The sequence below is a fragment of the Drosophila eugracilis genome, unplaced genomic scaffold (genome assembly GCF_018153835.1).
Source record: "Drosophila eugracilis isolate 14026-0451.02 unplaced genomic scaffold, ASM1815383v1 contig_90, whole genome shotgun sequence".
NCBI lineage: Eukaryota > Metazoa > Arthropoda > Insecta > Diptera > Drosophilidae > Drosophila > Drosophila eugracilis.
In genome coordinates, this window is record NW_024573812.1 from 3,418,867 (window position 1) to 3,443,856 (window position 24,990).

At 39.2% G+C, this 24,990-nt stretch overlaps 2 protein-coding genes across 6 annotated transcripts in view; both read left to right on the forward strand.

The window, feature by feature from the left end:
* The first annotated feature begins 5,030 nt into the window (after positions 1-5,030).
* Positions 5,031-24,990, forward strand: part of LOC108112752 (flocculation protein FLO11) — a 35,849-nt gene continuing 15,889 nt past the window's right edge. Inside the window, exons 1-2 of one of the 5 annotated variants that reach the window (XM_017223001.2) lie at positions 5,031-5,162; positions 6,652-7,022. In XM_017223001.2, the coding sequence (XP_017078490.1) occupies positions 6,935-7,022 (88 nt within the window). In that variant the 5' untranslated portion in view covers positions 5,031-5,162; positions 6,652-6,934. Of the gene's footprint in view, positions 5,163-6,525; positions 7,023-24,990 lie in introns of those variants that run through there. The other 4 variants (XM_017222999.2, XM_017223002.2, XM_017223003.2 and 1 more) reach the window with 4 other exon arrangements.
* On the forward strand, positions 10,542-17,385 carry LOC108112753 (chromo domain-containing protein cec-3). Its single transcript, XM_017223004.2, has 3 exons — positions 10,542-11,865; positions 12,084-12,594; positions 15,926-17,385. The coding sequence occupies exons 1-2, from the start codon at positions 10,867-10,869 to the stop codon at positions 12,576-12,578; spliced, it is 1,494 nt and encodes a 497-aa protein (XP_017078493.1). The 5' UTR covers positions 10,542-10,866; the 3' UTR covers positions 12,579-12,594; positions 15,926-17,385.

Here is a 24,990-nt window from a genome sequence, read left to right on the forward strand (position 1 = left end):
TTGTCAGTGGCTTAATTAAAGTAAATAATAGGTTATATACTATTTTTAGCTGCCCCAACGACTAGCTTAATAAAGATTTAATCGGAGCTAATCAAGATCTAACCACACATTAATGTGTTTAATAGAAAACGTTCTGTTAAGTGTTATTTAAGTACGGATAGCGTTTAGTGGAAAATTGTGATTTTTGTTTTGATACTTAGATTTGTTGTTTAATAATAGTAAATACTGTATAATACAGTAAGTATTTCACTTGACAGACCCATCATCAATCACGGATCAAAAGGCAGTAATCAATGACCGAAAGCAATGATTTATGCTAATGGATATAGTAAAAATTAAACAACATTCATAAAAGTTTTTCCAATAAATTTTTCACTTTACATACAGGCTGAGTTCATGACCTGGCAGCCTAAAAGCCAAACCAACTGCTGATTTATATTAACTTGGAATTATACAAGCGTGTCAGGACCTGCTTTAACTTTCTGTATCATCCTCCAGATCCTATAGTACCGGTCAATGGACCCGCATTTTCCCTATACTCCCCCATCACTTAACCTCCGATGTGAGTCTATTTTAAGCATTTACAACTTTATGGCCAACGGTCAAGAGGCAGGCCATTGATGGGGCACCATCTCTACACCCACCGGCTCTCCCCGGGGGGATGACTTTAAGCTCCTTTCGGGAGCAATCACAGTTGGCGGTTGGCAAATGCCACAAGAGCCACCCACGCTCGGTTGGCTACCAAAGTGTAATCCTAGAGCTCTTCCCCCCCTTTTGAGGGAGTGATTTTTGCCAGCTAATTGCCGAGGAAGCAGGACAAACTTCTAAAATCCGACACCCCAGCTAGTGGGGACTTCGTTATTAGGCGAAGCTAAAGGAGAAGGAGGTGAGAGGTAAAAGGAGAAGCACCTGACATTTGGTTGACATTAAGCATAAGCATTAAGCATCAAATAAAGGGAAAAGCATTATCCGCACTTGAAAATTGACACTCAAATTGATTGAGAGAGAAGCAAGTATTGAGGGCGTGAAATAAGCCAAACGGCCCACGCGTGTTTAAATTTGGCCAAAAATGTGAGACCCACATCAGGCCAAGTGTCATGTGCTGGGCCACTCAACCCGGCCAAAGTCACGAGTCGCAAGTCCTTAGCCCGGCTGAGCAAATAGTAAAAAGGACATTCGCCCGAATTGTCACATTCGTACGCTTAACTGAACGGCCCAGCCGCAAAGATTAAACAGACCCCGGATTTATGTGTACATTTGTCAATGGACAGAAGGCAGAAGACAAAGGCCCAGGGCCCAGGAATTTCTATAAAAAAGCCAAAAGCCACCAAGAATCCTTTCTTGGCTCTTCTTTGTCTCTAAGGTCAAAAGGTTTTGACTAACACTTCAGATGTGCTTTTTGAATATGTTAATGATTTCTGATTCTGATTTCCCTAAATGGTTCTGGGAAAACTAAACAATGTTTAAGTCTTATCCTTTAAGAATCTCAACTTCCAGACCTTGAAAATTCTCTTTAATCTGGGCCATAAGTCGTCTGCCTTAAATCAAAGCCAATTTCAGATTTATTTCATTTATAATTCACGAAGTCTTGGAATACACTTTTGTTTTATTCTAATTTCTTGTATTTCCAGTTGAGAACATCGCAAAAGTGTCCAAAACTTGCACTTGTCTAATTAATTTCCCTTTCAATTTTAGTTCTTGTATCGGGCCAAAATCGCTGGTCAGACTTGGCCCAAAAAAACACAAAAGCAAAAACAAAAACTGGCGTCCAAATGGCTAACTTTGAGTCCTGATAAAATAAATTTTTTTTTTCGTTTCGTTGATTTTATGTGTTTGTTGTTGTGATGGGTTGCTGTTCGGGGGATTGAGTAGGAAAGTGAGGATGAACCCTTTTCAATCAAATTAGCCATAGTCAGTGGAGCAATTCCATCATAGTCGGCAAATGATGAAAATTCTCGATGGGATTATAGAACGGGCTGTGCTGTGATGGCATGTCGAGAGAGCAATGGAAATATTTGACTAACAGTTGAATCGAAAGCCATTCCTTTGAGATTGAAAGATTGTGATTGTCGTTTTCTTAATTAATTAAAATCATTCTATATTGAGATTCACTTTAAGACAGGACCTTGTCTCTGCAAGAAGTTTTCGATAGTTTAATAAAAACATATTTTACTAGCCTTGAGAAAGGCCAAGTACTTAACTATTTGCCTACCAAAATCAATAACAAAGTCGTTTCCTATAGCTCTATAGCAGCATCTGCATGCCGAAAGGCAAATATAGGACATATGACTGGCCAAGTGCCGTTTAACCTACTTTTTTCCAGAGGACTGCGAATGTCAAAGTAGCAGTGGAGTGGAACAGCAACAATTGCCCTCATCTCGTACTTTACTTTGAAATTGGCAGCTGTCCCGACATTGTTGTCCCGACCAAAATGTTGAAAGACAAACACAGCAGAAATTTGCGCTGACAACTTTTGGCCAAATCATGGGTCGCTCATTTATCAGCGGGCAACAGTGGGTTAAGAGTGGAATGGGTTTCCTCTTCGCCACGTCAGCCTGCATTGCTGCAAAACTCCAGAATGGACCCCGCCATAAACTTTTGCACAGGAACTCAGGACAAACTTATAAACCAACAGCATCCAACGACGCAATTGAACAAAGTTGAGCGAGAGGAGCTTTTTGTTTTCGCTTCCGTTTCCGGTCGGTTGCATGCAAAATAATGACAAATCGCCGACTGAATTGTGTCTTAAGTACGTGTCTGTGGGCTGCTCTTTAGGAATCTATTTTCTCTCTTCTTTTTCCGGCTAACAAACACTCGCCTGACTTTCGAGTTATGACATTTGAAGGGGTCACATGTGTTCTAGACACATCACGTATTATCGACAAGTTAACGAGCCATTGTAGTATGCATAACCTGGGTACAATAGATTCATAGTTTTGTGGTTTCTGTTCTTGAATAACAAAGTAAAATCTAAAAGGGATAAGTGGTATAATGTTGAATCTGATTTTCAAAGTAGAAAGTGGGTTTTAAAATGAGTAAACTTTGTAGGTATGTAGAATCACTTACAGCGCTTCTGGCATTTCACACACAAGCAAAGAGAAAGGTTAGGGAACTAAACCGCCAAAAATATCTAACGCGCTTTACTAAAATATCATTTTTCCACTCGACTGCCCCGCTGCGGTTTCCCCTGTCCTTTCTTTTAAGGAAAAGGCCAGAGTTCAAGCTGGCTCCAAAAGTAATAAATAAAACCAGAAGTGCTAGTAAAGAGTTGCCAAAAAAAAAAGAAAGGAAAACCTTAAGGGAAATCCCGAGCAAGCCAAGGTCAAAGACTCATATTAATAATTCAGTCAAATACGAAAAGTAGAACAATACGATTGGTAGTCATGAACAAAAGAAGAGATTTCATAACTGACATAATAATGACAGTGGAAAAAAGAAAAGAGTATTCCCTTACATTCTTTGCAATCGGAAAGTTGTGAAATTGCGTGAAAATTGTGAAATCTTGTCAGTGGCAGCTGCCGGCATCTGCGAATAGATTAAAAAATATCAAATGCAGTAGACAGAGCAAACAGACGGCACTTGGCATATTGCTTACTTTTCGGGCTACAGGTGGATGGACATTTGGAATTTCCGGAAGATCCGTGTTCTGGAATCCCGGCTCTAGGCGATTACATACTCGGCCAACTAGCTGAACAGTTGTAGCTGTCACCTCGCATCACAATCACATCATTTGCATATCTGCAGTCACCGTGTTGCGCTTACATCACGCATCCGCAGCGTTGGCCCATGCAATCGATGCCCTGCAGGCGCTTTTATCCCCAACTCCATCGCATGCCAATCTTTGCTGGTTCCTCCCTTGAACCTCCTCTTCAATCGGAAAGCTTTCTGTGGAACAGGGACCATCTATCGTCAATCAAAGGATTCGGAATTTACTCCCTCCCTCTCTCTCCCTTTCTCCGTCCAGCTGTTTGGCTTTGTAATTTATTTGGCAAGCTCGAGATTTGACTTAAAGTGGGTTAAACCGCACGATTTGGGCCATGACATATGATAAGGGGAAGTCGGCCTAATTTGTTCGTTCCTACTTGGCCGGAATTAACTTTGAAGTCTTCACTAGTTGAGCAAGTGAAAGGGAATGCAAAATTTAAATTAATTTTAAAGATGTGAAGGCAGAGCTGCAGGTTTCTTAGCTTTTGTTGTGAAGAAATATTTTTTATAGATAAACTGTTTATATTCTGTATTCGTACTCTTTGTTAAATATTTTGAAACATAATAATGTTTCTGTATTTCCAATTTTTGCACTTATTAATTATTCAGCAGCCTTCTCTATCAACTTAAAATTTGAAAATAAGAAAACGCGGCTAGAGGTTTAAGTCTTGGCTAAGACGTTGTATGTAACAAGCTTTTAGTTTGTTGTATAAAATTGAATATCTGACATGTAAGAAGTGATTTTACATAAGCCATGTATATTATAAGTGTCTACCTTATTTCTTACTTCAAAACTAATTTTAAACACTATTTTAGAAATATAATTTTTAAAATTTTGTGGTTTGTAAGATTTTTGACCGAAATTCTTTCCTCTTGAGTATTAGTTTCAATCTTAACGCAGTGTATTTAGACATATTTTTTCAGAATATTCTTATGTTTTATCTATTATAAGTTTTGAAGTTTGCGACTTAAAGGTTTTCTACCTTACTGAATAAGTGTGTCAAATCAAAGCACTAGACCTTATAATAATAAGCCATTTATTATGACTAACATGTTTTCTTTTTAATATTCAAAACCCTTAACTATTCATTTTCCATTTAAAATATCCAACCGTTGCTTAGCCATCCAAAAGAACCACTGATTCACTGGCTAAAAACCAACTCTATTGCTCATTTCTTGGCCAAGACCGCAACAGCTGCCACGCGCTCGCTGACTCTCTTCCGGAGCGGCTCTCTGCACTTGTCTTGGCCAAAACGTGTTCCAGCCACTCCGCTGGCTTGGCTCTGCACTGCTCTGCTCTGCTCTTGTCTTGGCCAACTGGCGGCAGCCCAGTCTTCAGTTCGATTCGAAGCGCGTCTTAGTACGGTTGTTGCCGCCGGTCGCCCCGATCATCGTTTGGCCAAGTGAATGTCTTTCAATTGTAACCAAAACAATATCGTCCAGTGGGTGATATGTAAGTGAGTCGTGTGACTAGCCCTCTCTATCGCGCCGGCTATGCCCGTCTCTTTCGCAGCGAAGCAAGTGCGTCTGAAGATTTGCTGACAAGCGGGTTTCGATTTGAATTTCGGTCTTCGGTTATCGCTTTTCGTGATTTTCGTTGGACTTTTTACGTATGCAAAGAGCGTAGTTTAGCATTACCGTTGTCTCGACGCGTCATAAAAAGTGACCACGCCCCCTCCCACCTCCCCACAAACAAACCAAAAGCAAAAAAACAAACATTGATTACCCAAGGAAAATTTCACTTTGTATCGAAAGCTAGTTTTTCGTTTGTTTTTTTTTTGCATATGCAACAATTATCAGAGGTCCCACTGTGTTTGCAGTCTATTTCCCAAGCTACGACTACATTGGACTTCCCTTTAACATTATAACTATATATATAATATAAAGATATAGCATTGAGATTCTCGAGCGTGAAATTAACATAAAGTTTTACCCCCCGGCTGGCCTCCAATTAGAAACTGCCATAAATGCATAAGAATTGTGCAGCGAAGTCCATTCACAGACTTCATTAAGAATTATTAATTATTTAATTAGCCTTATGCAAGGTCGTTGGCTGATAAAATGTGATATTTTCCAGAAGTTTTTACCTCTCACAAATGGAAAACAAAACTAATCAAAAACAAAAAATCGCATAATAATAATTGCAAGAAGAGAAAAAAAAAACAAGCAAAAAGGCGAACCTCCAGAGCCAAGATATATTATATGCTTTCGTGTTTATATAGCAAAGACAGATTCAAGGTGAATGTTGCCATTATTTTTTTGACAGAGTGCTCCGAGCAACAAGTGAAAATTTATTGGCAGTTTTTTTGCTCGCGTGCTGAACGAGTGAAAAAAAACAAAAACTTTGCCCAAAAAATAAATGCCATTAAAGAGTGCATAAATTTCAAAACCAATTTAAGGTGTTCACAAAAAAGAGAAATAATCAGTAACTAATTTGGAAAGGAAGAAATAAATAACAATATACAGTCTTTTCTTAGAATGGGAATCCCCCAAAGGCTTTTCGGATTCCGTTTTTTAGATTCATTGCTTCAATTAGCATTTTAAATCAGCTTATTTTTCTTTAAAAAGTTAAGATTTCTAAGAATATTGAGACCAGTAACAAATGCCTTTAGGTGGAAATATCAACTAAGATTAGTAGCTCACTATTAAGAGTATAGATTTTCGAAGAGGAGAACTTTCTGGACTTAATTATTACTCAAATTATCTTCTACCTCTCTCTCAGAAGACAAAAGATCTATCCAATATCATTAACCATTTTGAGAACTTAGCCTACTCACACACAATTCTAGTTATTCATCATACGCAACGTTGGCGTTTCAGCCTTGAACTTTTTCGTTTAGGTAGAATCCGCTCAACAAGGCAACACAGTGAAAGATAACGCATTATTATTAATTACATTTTAACGGTAACTCGAAAACAACGCCAAATGTTTTGAATACCTTTCAGAAGAAACCCGTCTGACCCGTCCAGCCAAAAAAAGTTAAAAACAATTTCTCGCTCTTTACTAAATTTGCCAGCAAAAGCCAACAATAAAAATAAAAATCAAATACAAAAAACAAAAAACAAAATGCAAATACTGGACAACAAATAATTTAATGATAATTTACAAAACGCCCGGGGCATAAAACAAAAGAAACAACAAGTTTAATAACTAACCAGTCAAATTGCAAAATTACAAACTAAAAACAACAAATTTTGGATACGACTTTTTTTTGGAGGAGTAACGAAAATGTCTCGGTCGACGTCGCAGTCGGCGTCGCTGTTACTCGGCCGCAGCTTCTTTTTCTTCGTCACCATCTGCGGCTGCTTGGCACAAGGTGAGTGAGTTTTACATATGATTTTTATTTTATGATGTCTTCTGCGCCGCAAGACAAAAAAACACACAAAATAAACGCTTAATTTAAGTCATATTCTTCGAAGTTTTTGTTTGGTGGTACAATATTATATCGTCGAGAAAACCCCAAAAAGTCTCTCTCTCCCTCTCTCTGTCTGATTCACTGCATGCTAATATATCTTGATGTTAGCGGCGAGTTTAAGCCATGAGATCGGTGTCTTTTACAAGCCGGAACTCCCTGAAGGTCTGCATCAAAAGAACAACAACGACAACGACACTAAATGCGTGTTCAAAATTAAAATCTCAAAAAATTAAACCCAACTGTGAGTGAATTGTCACGAAAATAGAAACGGATGCTCAGTAATAAAGCTCGAATGAAAACAAAAACACGTCTAAGAACTTCCGGAAAGTTGGCAGATGACAGTCGTGATTAAACAAACATCAGTTTTCAGTCTCTAACATATAAGTACTTGATCAACTGGCAGCCACAAATTTGGTTGCACCTGCAGTTGATTTTTATGCCCTCGGGGGCTTTCAGCATTTGACTGGCAAATGTCGACGGTTTTGGCCTTTTTCGGAGAAACTTTTTATGGGTGCACAGGGAGAAAAGTTTTAGGGGTAATTGTTGTGTATTTAACTTTTGGGTGAAATATTTGGCTAGTTTAGTGATGCTTTTAGTTTGCAAAGTATTGTCGAAACTTTTAATATAAAATTTGAATATATTTATCTCCATATCAATGTCAGCTTTATTATTCTATAAATTAACAAGGAAAAATGAAAACAAAAATGCTCTATTTTTAGCTTTATTAACAACAAATATATGTATTCTAAACAACCAAAATATTTATACCAATTTTGAGTAACCTGTTGATATGTTTTCTTGTTTGTGCTTCTGCATTGGCTTGACTTTATTTCTCTGCTGAAGTGTGTTAAAATGTCAGTAAATGTCAATAAAACTTTTGTCGCCTCAAAGGCCTGTTTAAATATGGGGTTAACTGTTCGAAAGTTGAAGGAAACCGATGGCAAACGAGTGCTTGGCACAGATTCTCATTTAACTTAAGTGATTTTATGGTAAAAAATCAGTGTCATTGAACTTGGGCTGTGTCACGTAAACTTGACATAATATTTACACAATTACGACGGATCTGCTTCTTTGAATTAATCAGCAGCAAAGGTGAAAAGGTTGGAATACAAACAGAAACCAAAGAAATTAAAACTAAATCTATTGCATAAGACATCAATAGACAACCTTTCCACTGAGCAGGCCAGTGGATGCGCAATCCGAGACGGAATCTTTTGGGGCTCGTATAAAAAACACCAAAAACAACCAGCAAAAGCCGAGAGACAAAAGCAGCGTTAATAAAATTAACTTGCTAATGAAGCGATGATCACACCGCATCATTTCTATGAGGCTACATATATACTATATATACATATATTGACTTAAATCATTTCAAAGCTGAAATCAAGAAATACAACTTATGGAAATCGACTAGCAGCCTTTTTGTATATAATGCAGAAAGATATTTGTCGCGCGTGTTTCGGCCAAAAACAAACCACCACCAGCAGCAGCAGCAGAATGGCTAAACAAGTTTTTAGTCTCTTGGCGTTCCACTATGCAAATTAAACACTAAATACTTAAGATATACACATGTCTGCATGTCGCTTGGGATATTTTGTAATATCACGATGAAAACGAAAGTAAAGCCGCCGCAGTCGCCGCTTGACTTTGAAAAACGCTCGAACGAAAGCCCCCAGAAGAGACCCTTCCAGGTGCCCTTGTTGTCGCCGGTTTCACTTTTATTCGGCCATGATGTACCGAGTTGTTAACTCTATCGAATTAAAATAAATTCGGAGCCACTGCCGTTGTGCCGAAAGAAAGTGAAAGAAATGTACGAGTTTGTACAATGTACATGTGCACATGGCAAAGTTGCCGCAACAACTTTTTCGCTCGAAATCATAACAGTAATGGCAACAGGTTGGCTGAGTTTTACAGTCCCACTTCTTTGGCTGGAAATTGTGAATTCCAATTTTCGGAAAATGCAAGGAAATTAAAAAAAAAAATTTTTTTTATATAAATTACACATTATTTAGATCATTCTGCGAACATATAATAAATTATGTTTATTATAAGAATTTATAATAATTGATAGTATTTTCTATAACTGCAGAGAATTCTTCTTATCATATAAAATCATATGTATTAATTTTGGGTGGAATTCGAAATCCTTCGTCATCCAAATGCAAAGAAATAGCATGTTTAATTTAAAGAAGTAAGACTGTATTTCGAATCAGATTTTGAGTCTTGTCCGAAACTGCGCACTTTTTTTGAATTGTCACACAGCCGTTACTTTTTCCAACTGGCCGAACGTGACGCATTTCTTTGGCTTTATTTCATTGAATAAATCTCTTTGCCAGATGCAGACTCTGTGGAAATAATTGCTAGTTTACATACTCATGTAAATTGGCATTTTCTGTGCGCCATAATGATGGGAAACATGCCAATGACATTGTTGTCCAACTCGACTCGAACATTATGGCAGTGGAAAGCGAATTTACATAGACAATGTGCGATTTTTGTGGCCTGAAAAGAAAAGCGCAGATTTTACCAATGGCCAATTAAAATACATTCGCATTTCCACACAGTGCTCAACATTATTTCCGCTCAGGTTAACTGCACTCGACTTCAAAACAAGTTTGGTTATATTTTTTGGCGTCTGGTAAACCAAAACAAAAAACAGGTGCAACAACCGCCTGGCCAGTGGCTTTTTATATAATGGTCCGCTTTAAAAAAGAGCAATTTCTCAAATAGTTAATACACATTGCTAACATACTTTTCCCAGTCCACTGGTTTTCGGTTTTGCGACCATTAACCAGAGATCAAGTTCCTTGAAATTCGTCTAAATTTTATTTTAAAAAAAATTCCATTTAGTCAAGTAATTTCTTTGAATTATCGTTACTACTTTTCCTTTGGCCTAACCTACAAAGTAGTTCCGGCTACTTTTATATAAAACAAAGTTGGCAGTTCTTGTTCCTGGTGATGGTCCCTTTAAATAAAGTAAATTCAACATGTGGCCATATCGATTCTTCGTAATATAATTTTAATTTTGAAATTTATCGATTGAAATTTAAAGTGATAAGCATATCGAAAAGCATTAATGAGGACGCGTTGACAGCTTACTTGACTTGGATGACAACATAATTTTTATTCAGTAGACTGACATCAAAAGGTCAGCATGGGAAAACGCAATCCGGTCTTGAAGTCGAAAGAAAAAAAAACAAGAATTGAGGACTGTAGGATAGAACACATATTGTCGAAACGTTTCTTAAACGGCCAACCCCAATACCTAGTTAAATGGGTGGACTATCCCATGGAGTGCGCAACCTGGGTACATAAGAAGTACTTGGGCTCATATCATAACTTTGTCGTTGACTTCGAAGCCTTCCTTTTCAGACTGGGCATCGTAGATAGAAATGTAATGGGCATTATATAAGAAATACTGCATTCTTACGCGAAATTCGAATATGTTTTGTACTTTTTAGAACAAATTCCAAAGGCCATTTTCCATGTAATAAATATTTATGTACAAATAAAGTCAATATTGTACAGTAAATTTACGACTGTATTTTTTGTACATGGTTTAGAAAGATGTATAGCTCAATACCAAGGAACGAAAATATGATAATAATTCAATATGCAAAAATCCAAAAAAGAATACCAAACAATTTTTCATCTCTAGCTACAGTCCTAAAAGGTTGGCAGCACCACTAAAGTTTTTTATGTTTTGTCGTTAGTCGTTTCGCTCGGCGTCTTTCAAGTAAACAAAATGTGTGACAAAATTAAACTGTGCGGCAGTTCTGCAGAGCATTCTGACGATGCTGAAGAATATATAGTGGAGAAAATAATTGGACAGCGCTTCATTGAAGGGCGTCCTATGGCGCTGGTGAAATGGAAGGGTTTCCCGGAAGAAGCTAACTCCTGGGAGCCACTAGAAAACCTGCACAATTGCATGAAACTTTTTTGCGACTTTCAGGCAGCGCTATATAAGCAACAGCAAAAGGCCTCCTCAAATCACGAGGAATTAATTACTGGCCTATTGATGACTGACAATAGCCACAATAGACCTGTGAATGCTAAAAAAAAGTCTGAATCGAATCAAAAAGAAAATTCATCAGCAAATGCGTCTAGGAAATCAAAAGCAAACAAAAAGGAAGAGGCAGAAGTAAACAAACCGAGCATAAGCAAGGAATCAATTAAAAATCTACCAACGACATCTGAGAATATCCATGGCGATAATGGTCCCAATAAGATTTTCAAGTCGCTACAAAACAAATGCTTGAGCGAATCTAGCGATGAGGAGAATCTGGCAGCAACACCCTTACCCGACCTTCAAGCAGGTTCACCCAAACGACACACAGCATTGATACCCAAAGCTTTAGATTTGCAACAGCAAGGAAAACCTCTGATTGAATCACCAGATTCACTACTGCATCAAAAACCGTGTCAGGATGAAAGCATCAGTTCCGATTCGGAAGACTCCTCTTCCAGCTCGTCATCATCATCCATCAGGTCGTCGTCGCCAGGATCCCTGACTAGCTCATCGTCTTCATCCAAATCCGCCGAGAAAGTTCCCAAGATCATTTCGCTGGACCAGCTTAAGGGAGATTCTCGCAAATGGGAAGCCAATAAGCGGGCGGTCAAGTTTGCCAGTCTAACCCCTAATCCCACAAGCCCCAGCTCGTTCACGCCGAAGACGAATATTTTACATAATCGGATGCTAAGATCAAAGACAACAGAAGGTCCAATTGATTCCGAATTGCCGAGAGTAAGAACATTGTATTTTTATTAAGGAAATCAAACCAAAAATACCTTTTTCGTATAATCATTTTTATTTGACTGTTGAAAGAAATTTCCTGAGAGAGGGGATTAAAAACTTACAAAATTAGATTTAGCATATTTAATTTAGAATTTTCTTTTAACAATGGTTTGATTTTCCTTTTCAAATAGACAAGTCATTAAAAAAAATTGGTTTTACTGGCACAGGTACAAAAAAAACTTACTCCGCAGCATACCAATCGGAACATCCCCGAGCCACTAAAGATTTCGTCTGAACAAGAAACGAAATCCAGCCAGGTATTAACGCGACACATGATCCACGCTGGGAGCCACAAGGTGGATATTTGCCCAGATCAGCCACAGACGACTGGGGCTAAAAAGAAGGAGTCGAATATTTCACCCGAAGAGATGTCGGCACAAGGCATAGCCAGGAGCACCACTCGTTCAAAAGCCGGTGGTCGCAGGAGTGAAAAAGTACCAGATTGGAGAATGGAAGAGCGAAAGAAATTATTTGGATTGAAACGTGGCCTGGAGCTGGACAAAATAGTTCACAGCTTTCAGGTGCGCGAAAAGCTCTTTCTATTCGTCTCCTGGAAGGGCTGCTTGGCTATCGATGCAGTGCTAATAGAAGAAATCAAGGAAAAATACCCAAGGCAAATAATAGAGTACTTCGAGAGCTTGAAAATCAAAGTTCCTGAGTAAAGATGTCTAGTACGTGGTGAGTTGTGGCAGTAGTTAATGTTGGCCCTGTGCCCGTAACCTTAAACGCAAGCTTCCGCTCCCGACCAGCTTCAGTTTCTTCTTCATAACTTTACAGTTCGACGCTCGCAATATTTGAGCCATGAGCCATGAAAACTTCACGTTGCCTTCGGGTCAAGATAAATGCCATCGAAAAACAAAAACAGAAACGAAAACGAGGCATCATCCGGTCGGCGGATCAACTTGTTCGATTCGTTTCCCTGTACATTGCACCTGTATCTGCATTTTCCTCTTCTCTTCTTGGTAAACCATTGGCAATTCAAATGTTAGCCATATGACAAATTGCTTGCCTATATCGTGGTTGCACTTATGCTTCTTCGTAGATTTATGACTGTACCTTTGCAGATTTACGAGTAGTTCTGTGGGGAACTATGTGAGATGTCTTTATCGCGTTAACAAGAGTCTATTATTGGCACACATACATAGGTAGCCGAAACACTCATATGCCTTCTTCTCTTTTCGCAATTATTGTAGATTTCTTACTTGAGATCAGGCAGCGAAAATTATGAGGCTCCAGACTCTGGGTTTTCGGTTTCCATTTGGCTTATCTGTCGCATCTGTTGACAGCTGCTACGCTTTGAACTCGGCGGCTTGGCAACATATTCGTCTGGATAGACCGGGCCAACTCCCTCGCAAAATGTTGTGGGCGTTTAAGAGGCTTCCATGGTTCATTCAACTCGATCGGAGTCACAGAATGAAGTCACCAACCGAAATTGTGATTCTGTACAGATGCAGTCAGTTTACGCTTAATGGCGTATCTCATAGCTTTAACCTTCAATTCAGACATAAGTACTTACTTACTTGTACTATACTGTACCCAACCCAAAGCAACTAAGGCAACACGCACACCTGGAGAGGCGGACACACCTTTGCGGGGCACACGCTAACGCCACCAACTGGACTCGCCGGCTAATGGACAAATGTGTCCATTTAGTGCTGTCTTGCGCAATTTCAATGTCATTTGTAAGCTTTTTAAGGCTAGCCGAATACAGTCTTCGGGCAATTTCACAGTAGGATTTCATTGCAGATCATAACTTAGTTCCATGGATTAATGGTTAGCTTCGCATGCATATAAAAATCTGGTTTTACGGCTAGTTGAATTAGTTGTTAGGCGCCTATAATTCGTTTTATGGTGGCTTAAATGACTTACAGCTAATTTAAATTGTTTAATTTAATTCAGTTAAATTTTTAATGTTAAAAGTCAAGAGTGCGACACGATAACTATTAAGGTGTCATAAATCTTGGTAGAAATTAAAATCTAAATGGTTTTTATTTTAAAAAGCGAAAGCATTTGAAAATGCGCTACCACTAAAAATCCTATCCCAAGAAAACAAATTTTCATTTCACTTTGATTTTAACTCATTTACAAGATTTAATGTACATTTACCGCCAAGGCGTGCTTGCACTCTGCTCCATTTGCTCCATTGGTCTATAATTATTTTCCATTATTGCTGTGCAATTTACTGATTTTTACCTTCCTGATTTCTGGTCTGCCTTCGACTTTGGCGTTCATTGATTTATGTGTGTTTTGAATTAGCTGTCCATGGCATTTGCTATAGTTTCTGAAGCTGGAACATGTTTTTCCACCCATTGTGGTCGTGGCAGCATGTGAGGGCTTTCGAGGAGTGGCAAAATGAGAAAAGGGAAATGCACGCCTCTCAAAGCTTACAAAAGATTCCATTCATTAATTGGCCTACCAAAAAATATTCAAATTGCCTATCAAATGTCAAATCATCGAAAGCAATTTAAATTTCCATCGCTCAAGAAAACCGAAAAAGTTTTTTTAATTTCCTGATTATGAAATTTTTTGGTTGTAACCATATTTCTTTATCAGGCAAAATTTGCATTTAATTTCTGCCGCCACAGCAACAGCAACAACAATGCTGGCTGCATATGTGATAATTTTCTCGCTCGTTTGACCATTTTTGGCATGAGATGTAATTACGCCCAAGGCAGCAACAAGTAACCAACCAGTAACAACAACAGCAACATCAACAGGCAACCTCATTTATGACGCTTTGCATATGGTAAACAACAAATCAGAAAGAAACAAAATGTGTTTTCTATGTTGGTGGTAGTTGGTTGTTGTAATGCAATTTGTTTAACGCTTCGTTTATTACCAAAAACAGCAACGGCGAACGCATTTCTTGGCCTGGCCTGTTGGTGTTGCCTGTGTTGAAGTTGTTTTGTGGTTGACTGGGGCCAGCAGCAACATTTTGGGTCGCGTAGGCTGCTGAGGGGCAGCAAGCAGATACAATAATTTAATATGCAGTCATATGCCATGGCACCACCTCTATTCCCCCCAAAACCTTACATTTTCTCTGATGCATTTTCACTGCAATTTTCCACTGCCGCATCCGATGTCCAAGTCTGTTTATTTTTCTTTTTTTTCTTTTTGCAAAAGAGTGGGTGTGTTTTTCACTATTTGGCTGGCTTATTTATGATTTTGTTTGACAGTTTAATATATCTGGTTGTTTGGTGGCACGAGTCACAATTTGCTGCCGCTGTTTGGTATCTCTTGTATGTGTGTATGCTGTATGCTTTGTGCCTCTGGGTTAGGGGTTATTGGAACAGCAATTATATGTAGTTAAGGTGGCCCATTGCGGCTGCCATTGCCGTGCATTTGTTACAGTAACAACAGCTGGCGGAGATGCGGTTAGATTGCCCAATGTTGGTTAACCCGATGTGGCGCTATATCGTCTTACAAATGGGTTGGCTCCATTACAAGGGCTGATTGATTGTTGATGGATATTTATCATGTGGTTCGGCTAATCCATTGTTGAGTGATACAAAAGTTATTAAAGCTTATAAGTGGCTGGCTTATAAATTGAGCAATTCCATGTTTCCAATTAGACTTAGCAGGGAAATAACTAGATTATCTTAGATTAGTTATTAAATTTATTATAAATATGAGTGGTTCTCTTTACTTTCAACAACATTATCTTTAAGTATAGCCTAAGCACCTTTATCTCTGAATCCGTGTGACCTCTGGAAACTAGTTCAGTTTTACCTTTTTTTAAGCCAAGTGCATCCCAGTCTACAACGACCTTGCTTTGTTTCTTAAAAGCTTTTATCTCTTTCGCTTTTATGTTGACCACTCCCCAAGAACCTGACCCAGCTGGTCGTCTTCTCTTGATGTTAATTTCACGCCCGTTAAAGTAATTAAATTCGCCTTTGTTTGTCTTTTTTACGAGTGCTCTTATTTCTCGTTTGTAGTGCAACATTCAAATTAGTTTATGTAGCAATATAAAAATATGTTTTTCATGTCGTTTTCTTTTGTTTCTTTTCAGGTATGTACCACTATTTGACCAGAAGACGAATTTCTTATAACAAAAACATAATCAACGACAAGTTCAAGGTCGCCGAATATTATTTCTATGATCTGTTGGATACAGTGAATATTTTTTGTTTTTTTTTGCATTTAATCTAAAAGTGAGATGTATCACAAAATGTTTTATGTTTTCTATACATGTGGAAGTATGTATTATCTATGGTTTCAATGTTAGAAGTAACGTGATATTCTAACTTTATGTTCAATAAACTATTTTTTTTCTTTTTTCGCTTGACATCTGATACTTTGTGAAGTCTTTGCCTGCGATAGAGGAATTTAAGCCCGAAGGTCGCACCACTTTATAGCAACGATCAACTTCAATAACCAAATTCATATTACGAGCATAACCAATATCTTGTTCTAACCACACAGAAATGAACTCCCATTGAATTGGTTAGAGCAGTTGGCTTAAATGTCATTGGGTGGTTGGCCAAAATCGAACTTTAGCCAACCCGCTCGATGGCCCCAACCAAAGTTGTTGACATTTTTGGTTGACTTTTTGAATTATTTCCAGCATCGCCCCACAAACCTCTGCAATTATCTTGCATTGGTATTTCTTTTGTTGCACTTTTCGGGGTGTGTTCTGGGCTAAGGAGAGACTCCATTGATGAAAATGAGTTTTATATGTTAATTTTGGTCAGCTCCACTGCATTCTTCGAATTGAGGTGGAATGTGTATTGTGGTTGGAAAGTGGGTGCTGGATGGAATTGAGGGTTTTTCAATGCTTTGAGTCAGTTAATTGTCGAACTTTGAATGTTAATGTAATTTCTGGTTAGTGGCCTCTTCAAGTTAGTTCATTTGTATAGATTAATGGCAGAATTCAAAGCATTTCCTATATGTTTTCCTATAGTTTCGAGTTTCCTGATCTGTTTTTTGCCCCTCATAAGCTTATTTTGATTGCTCTTAGGCTCTTTCTCCTTATAATGCTTGTAACACTGCACAATTTCTCATTAATCACCGACTTCCAGAGCTTCGGCTTTGTTTAGTTTCGTTTTGTAGGTTGCTTTTGGCATTTTCGTATGGGTGAGCTACACCTACGATTTCCGCACTTGTACAAAAATGCGTCTACCCTTTATTTGTTGTTGTTGTTGTTGTTGTTGTGTTATTTGTGTTGTTTTGCACTCATGGCAGACTAAGCCAAATGTTTGAGCCATGAGTCAGAGTCAGAGCCAAAGCAAAGTAAGGCAAGTAAGACTTCAAGCCTCTTGTCGATATGGCACTGGCACGCCCCATCCATCGAAGTGCATTGAACGCATTTACTTCTCGCTGCCTCGCTTCGCACTCGTTTTTCCATGCACATTTTCGCTTTTCTTTTTAATTGGGATTTCTGGCTTTGGCTTTTCCTCGACTCCGTTTTCCCTGGCTTTTGCATTCGCTACGTTTCGTTTTACTTTCGCGTCACTAACTTGTTGCAACTGTGCCAGTCGAGTCGAGTCTGGGCGGTTGGTGTTTTTTTTTTAGTTTTAGTTTTATGGCTTCCAAGTCGGTCTGGTCGAGAGTCGGTCCGAGGTGGTGGTCACTTTGGTGGCGGAGTCGCCGTTAAAGAAAGGGCACTCGAGCAGAACTCCCAGCAAATTTGACAATTTGGCAGCCGGTCGCTTAAAACGTAAAACAAAAGCTGAAATTTATGAATTTCATTTTGTTTTTGGCGAATAGAAAGCGTTGACACTAAACGGAAGTGTTCGCCAAAGGGGCGAAAGTGGCATTAAATTGAGTGATTAGCGCAGGGCAAGAGGAGGAAAGAGTTCAAATAAAAATGCTAAAATGTGTGTTATGCAAGGCCCCAAAGGGGGATCGAACAATGCGATCAATAACCCAAGCCAGCTGGCATTTGTATAGCAATCTCGGGTTTCCCACCGCTGCACAACTGCACCGCACACATATCGCTCAATTAACCCAGTCTAATAACCAATCAAATGCCACTCTGACCCCGCATAATAGACCAGTGATTCATGCCGCCCAGTGACCCAAAAGTTGACTCAGACACCCGCGTACAAGATATACTCGTATATAGATACTGTCTGCGCACACAGCCATGGCCACTTGAATGGGACAACCCGCTGGGCTGCTGGTTTAACTGAAGTTTATATGTGGCACATGTTTGGCTAATGGTCTCTGGCCCAGTGACACAACAAGCGCCAATATTTTGAGCCAGCCAAATAAACCAATCCAAAAGGCGGAGTCAAGTAACCAGGCCAGGTGTGTGAATTTCCCATTCTGAGTTGAACTTTGCGCCCTGCCCAGAAGGAAAAATAAAAACAAAAAAGTAAAGCCAATGGAGTGTGGCTAAATGGGCCTAAATCCTTGACCCATTTGCTCGTTCTCTTAGCCGTCTGGCATTTCCGTTTTGTATGTTGCAAAGTGCAAAATTAAACTCGGCTCGCTGTTCGGATCAATTTGCAGTCATTAAACCTTTTTGGCTCGCAAAAATTATACACCCCAAATGGCAAAGAGAAAGAGAAATATTATTTGGTAGGCGATTTTCAAGGTGTATTATTGCGGTTTGCTATTACGTCGCTGATCGCGATTTTTGTCATTTTTCTGCTGTTAAATGAGCATTCGAAAAGGGAAGTCAATCAGGCAGGGGTTAAGCTTCCCATTAACCCATTTTGGTTAGCGAAATATTTGTTTAAGGCCGGAAGTTCAATAGATTACATATACAAATACCCTTTGTTTACCTATAATGGATTATTTTTTAGCCAATTTTCTTGCTTATAAAGGAGGGTTAATATTTATTGGATAAAATTAGAGACCTATTTTGGCTTGCCAATTTAAAAATTCAACAATAATCTCTGGTCGCATAGGAATTTCAGTTTATGTGCCATTCACGGATGTTCCGCAAGGAAAACAAGTTTGTGTCTTAAGTCATTCGTTTCCTTTGTGGCCTTTTGTAACTGGAAATTATGGACCAGCTACTGCTCCAACAACAATAACAACCACTGCAAAGTGGGGGAAACCTGTAATAAAAATATGCAGTTATCCTTGGGATTACGGTTCATCAGGCAGCCCTATAAATATATATTTGTTTCTTCAGGGAATGAAGAGGAGTCTTCTCTTTGCCCGCTTCTTCGGCACTGAATGCTCATCGGCAGCGGCCTTTTAAGCAGGAAATGATGCCCAAAAGCAGTAACAACATCAAAAGCTGGCAATTTGGCTGCAACAACAAACAAGCCAAAACACTGGGAAAAATAGTTTCTTACATGTTAAGATTGAAGTTTATTAGGTTGGCTTATCTTATGTACTTGGAAAACTGTTTTTTGTTTAAGAAAAGTTTTGTAGTTAAGTCTGGAAAGTCAAAATTTCCTTCTGTCAAAGTTGATAATGAGTTTTTTTTCTGAGTGAAGTGGCAAAGGCAGAAGAAGCGGTCTCTTAACGAGCGGCATGCATAAAATATGCCCTTTGTGCTGCAGACATTGCTGATCGCCTGATTGCAGACCGTTCACGGCGGACTCTTTGCGTTTTTAATAAAAATGTCAAACCATGAGTGGAGGAAAATAAAAGGCAAAGGGGTAACAATGAATTGGCAATTTGCAAAGCTGCTCCTTTGCTAAGTAATCCGCACATTAAGGCATCAGTTATTGGGCAGCATTTGGGATTCAGATACGGATTCAGATTCAGATTCAGATTTCTGTGCGTTGGCGTCACCAGTGGACTCTTGAAAAGCCATTCAACTCTTGATTGACGGTGGCTGGCAACCTGACGGACCCATCTCAAGTGATATTTGCTTTAATAACACTCGAGAACTGCAGGGCTTTTTGGTTCATTGAACCCATTGAAACCCCCGATCGATGGGAGCCAATTCTTAGCCACTTATATGTACCTCCAACCACTTGGGCACCCACTGAGCTTTTGAGGGTGTACGGCATATATGGCTTCTATGATATCTGGACACGCCCAATTTGAAGTGCCACCCGGGACCAAATGAAGCCTATAGTTCCTAAAAAAACCGAAGAGAATATGCAAATGTGAAGGCAGAACAAAAGCAAAGCAAAGCTAGGCAGAAGAAACCTTGTTGTTCACACAATAAATCACGACAACCAGAACAGTTTTATATATATATATATATAGCCATTGTAATTACAGCAACAATAGACAGCTGGCCGACAAAACTAAGCCAAGATTGTTGACCATTTTGTCGTTGAAGCGTGCGGCAAAATGCTGTGTTTCCATGTCTGGCTTTTGTTTGGCCATTCTTTATATTTGCTAAGACCAGCAAAACAAAAAAGAAACGACAAACAGCTAAGAGAGCTGAGCAAAATTATGCGGAAAATTACAATGCATAGAAATTTGTGCCGTTTGAGAGACAGATCTAATCGTGAATTATGTATTTCTGGGTGTAGGCTAAGGTTGCATAATCATTTTGATAGTGTTTGCCTTAGAGAGAGTTTTTGGTTTGTGACATTCGTTATGTCAGAGTGAGGGAATTAGTTGATCAAATATTGGTTTGGTTATTGATTGGATTTCGATGGTTCCTTTAAAGAAACTTTGCACTTTTTTTTTATCATTTACCGGAAAATGTAGAATTAAAATGCAAGCAACACCTTTTGCCACAACTGAATTCTCTTTGCCACTTGCATTTTAATGGCCACAACTCACTCGGCTTTTTGATTGCGGGACATTGCGCCACTTGGCAGTACCGTAAGTTGGATGGTAAGTTGGCTGCTAACAGACTCAGTTGGAGCAGACCACGAGATTCAGATAGGGAGCGAGGAAAAACAGTTCTATTACTTAATATGCAACACTAATGCGAACAATGGCAGCACGACATCGTGGCAAAGGAAAAACCAAAGCCCCAAAACCAGAAACCCACAAAAAAAAAAATAAAACCGAAGGCCCAGACACACGATCCTCCGGTTACTACGGTTAAGTCTCTCCGTCTCCAGACATTCAATCAACACCACAGCGACTAGAAAACCTTAAAAAAAAAAAAAAACAGAAACATAAACACAAAAAAACCCAACCAAGTTAGAAAGGCAACCCCGCTGATCTGTGTAGAAGGAGGAAAAAATTAAGAAAAATCCAAGAGGTGGAGAAGGCGAACCAAGGCGGTCAACAGTTTTTCACACCTAAACTTTTGGTTCAACTATATACGAGTACGTACGTGCTATAGTTTTCAAAGCTCCATTGATATAGAACCACTTCTCTTTTTTTTTTCGGCGGCATTCTATTTGGAGATTTTGCTACGTGCCAGGGGTTCGGTATTTGGGATCTCTGGTCTCCGCCTCGAGTGGTTTGTTTGTTGTTTGGAATCTACGGGAGATTGGAGATCGAGATTGAGTGCTGACAATGGCAAGGAATTTGGCTTCGTTGCTGGAATGATAATTCGAGTGCCTTAATTTGTTCGCCATTCTGGAAGTGGAGCAGGCCTGTAGCTAATGCCGAAGATTTGTGGTCGGGTCGGTCAAGTCTTTGTAGAATTCTTCAGGCACAAAAGGAGATACAACTAAGATTAAAGGCTTCTGAAATCAACTGGATAAGAGAAGTGATTTGTTTGTTTGAAGTTCTGAAAACATAACATTTTTGGGATATAGTTGATGTTTGTTAAGATAAGAAAGGTTTCAGGGAAACGTTTCACAAAACAGGAAGAAAGATTGATTTATTCAGCCTTCTAAAAATCAACTTGACTTGTTTTTCTTTAGTTTCCAATCTACTTAATTTTTTTTGCCTATCAGTTTCATCAGGTTTAAATTACAGTTCTAGTTTCTATTCGTTTTTCTGTTTGATTTGTTCTCTTATTAAATGAGATTTATGGTTCAGACAGCCAGCCAAGTCAACTCGACTTTGGGCCAAGCCCAGTTGAAAGCCCAGCCGAGGAAGTCGGACCACTTTGGCACCCAGCACAATCTGTTTTTTCTCTCGATTCGATACCAGTGCTCGGGTATTTGCAATCGCAAAAAAACTCGTTTGCATTTGCGCTCGTAATTTAGTTTTAATATTTGCAATATAATTTCTGTTGCTGTTGTGGCGGCTTTCTGGTGGTTTTATTAGAGCACGCTTTGCAAATTACATAAAGCCAAAAGAGCACCTCGAAAGAGAGGCACAAAAATAAATGTTAACTACAGAAACAACATGGAAAAAATGAACGTAAACAAAGTGCAGTCGCACCTCGAAAAAAACAAGCAAGTAAAACAGTAACCATGGCACGAGCAAAGCTGACGAAGCCAAAAAATGTTAGTGGGAAAACAGAGGAGCAGTTGAAAAATCAACATTCGAGTGTGAAGCACAAATCAAACATCAAATAATTGATAGAATATCGACGACGACGACGTAGGCTCCCAGACAGGCCAGCAAAATGCAAAGCAGCGGTGGCCTTTCACCCAGAAATTTGGACTCTACACTCCAACTTTGAACCCAGCACGAGCTCCCCCCCAAAAAACAAAACCCAAACTAAAACCAAAAACAGAAAATAAACCAAACGAAGGGCCCAGCTCTGGATTGAAGCTGGATTCGAAGTCTTTGCCTTTGGCCAAGTCGTGTTTTTGTGAGTGGGCTTAAAAGGGTGAGGGTGCCGGTGCTAGTGCGGGTGAAACCGCTACCACCCGCACATGCTTTTCGGCCAGGCTTAGAGCTGGAATTGAACCAGTTTTGTGTTTTAGACACTTTGCCAATCCGGGAGTGGTATGGGCAACACGAAAACCGGCTAAAGAATTTTCCAGCTAAGAAGTTTTTCATGTTCGTTTGCCATTTTCAATGGGCCACAAATTCAACCATTTATTTCCATTGTCCTTTTATGCGAAAATCATGGTCCGAACGGGCACTCAGGTAACCATTGCTTAGGCTAAAAAATGGATTTATGGTAGTACATGCTCATGGCGTAAAATACAATTAGTTTGCTTTGCATTGCAAATATTAAATTACTTGAAAAAATGATTTTGTAATCTCTTTTTCGTTTTTCATGAAAATGTTTTTCAGTTTCAACTTATTCAAGACATCCATTTACTGGCAATGACTGCGTGAAATAGAAAAACATTTTCACTATTTCTTTAACGCTTTCCTCAAATCAAAAGGCCGCCATTGATTACAAATTTTCCAAATCAATAATTTCCCTCGTCTCCCTACAGACGTCTATTAAATCAATTTATTAAAAAATTCGACCTACCCTTTGGGCTTGCACAAAACAAAAAATGTAAATTGACGATGATTATTTAATTTAAAAACATCATGAGCCCAAAATCAAGCGGAGCCAATGAAAAATTGACTCCGATCGATGGGCGATGGGCGATGGAAATTTCACTTTCATTTTGGGGCCCGGCTTTTGGGGGCTTTCTTTCGTTCACCAAAAATTCATTCATTTCACCGCCCAAAAACTGACCTCAGCGAGCATTACGTAAAGTTTTAGTTTGTTTTTTTGTTTTTAATTTTTGGTCAGCCACGCCCAGTAGTTGCTGCTGTGTGTGCTTTTTTTTTTTGGTTGGCCTGCCTTCGGCGCATCGAAGGTTTTAAGCTTAAATGGTTTACAAATTTATGCGGTTTCCACCGAAAAATGCTTTCAATTTCGGGTATTTTGATGACGATGATGTTCGTGTATTCCATAGGCCGACGGTTCCCAGGCGGAAGGGGTGGGAAAGTGACACCAAGCGGCGGGGAATGGACTTTTAATTTATATAACCCGAATATGATCCGAGATGTGAACAAGATAGGCAAACGGGCACTGGCACTGGCACCTGCTAACATTTTCAAAGAGCTCTTGAGTCTGCATTAGTTACAGTTACCCAGTTTAGTGCCATAGTTTTGCATTCACCAGAGACTAACCTGTTCGCCCAATGACCAAAATTTGCGTATAATTGCTCTACAAGTTGCACTGTTTATGCAAATGGCTAACAAACTGGCAGAAAAGCTAGAAAAACACAAAAAAAAAAAAAAGGGAAAGATAAAGCAAACTGTGAAAAGTATTTGAAACCAGTTTAAATGGCCTGCTCGTTCATTTTCTGGTTTTCATAATTGATTTATGTATGCTTTTGTGAGAGAGCTCCATTTCCGACTCCGACTCCACACAAACAATATCCGCCTGCTGTTGTTGGCCAACGAAAAAGCGAAAATTCCAATCAATCATTTTATGCACACAACCCCCAGCCAAGGACATTGCCATTAGAATGCGACTGTCCCTCGGTTGTGGAATGAAACTTGGCCAACACCCGCACAAAGAACAGAGCTATAGAACCACCAGAGCCACATTCTAATCCCGGCCAGAACCTGTTTATGGCTTGGCAGTTATTTCTGCCTTAATTGTATTTAATTTGCCTGTACTTCGGCGGGGGTGTGGAATGGTTTCTTCGTTCTATCGCTGCCCGCTAGCCAATTACAAGCCGACACTTGCCTTCAGCTTTGAGGGTGTGGAGCTGCCTTTTGATTTCTTTCCCGGTGTCAACTGGCCTTTGTCGACAGAGCCGCATTCCCCACAGTGACATATCTTCGACTCACTTCCTCTACACTCGCTCTGAGTTAGGTGTTTAATTAAAGGGTTCTGTCATGTTAGTTGCAATGATTAACGATTGTGGTTTTGTGTTTGCAATGTAAGCCTGGGGATTGTTTTTGGATTTCCTTCGATCTTTGGAATAGTTTAATAAATCGTATAAATATTTTTTTATACTTTTATCAACATATCAGAATATCTGAGGCAATCTTAGAGAATGAATCAAAGAATGTATCAGCAGTTCAAATTCTTGTCTAAACTCTTCCTATTTCAAATCTTAATCGATCTTACTAACCTCCATTTAAACAACTTCCTACTGTTGTTTCAGCGATATTAATCACTTAAGCTCCTTCCTAAGTCTTTAACAGTTTATATTTACTCACTCGTTTCTGTTTGTTAGCCACTTATCGAAACACAAACATCGGGGGCTGCCTCAACAAATATTTTCCTATTTCTCCGACAAAGAGTAGATGTGAAATTTGTTTATTTGCTGACAAACTATTTGAAGTTTTGCATTCTGCCATTCTGCTACTTGCTACTTGCCACTAGCCACCACCAGCTTACCATACACACACACACACAGTTGGCCAGCCCAGTGGGTGCCCCCCCGC

Bases quoted from the DNA above. Each gene is read 5' to 3' on its own strand.
- LOC108112753 (XM_017223004.2), top strand. From the start codon at position 10,867: ATGTGTGACAAAATTAAACTGTGCGGCAGTTCTGCAGAGCATTCTGAC. The intron at 11,866-12,083 runs GTAAGAACATTG...TTACTGGCACAG, and splicing joins TTGATTCCGAATTGCCGAGA to GTACAAAAAAAACTTACTCC.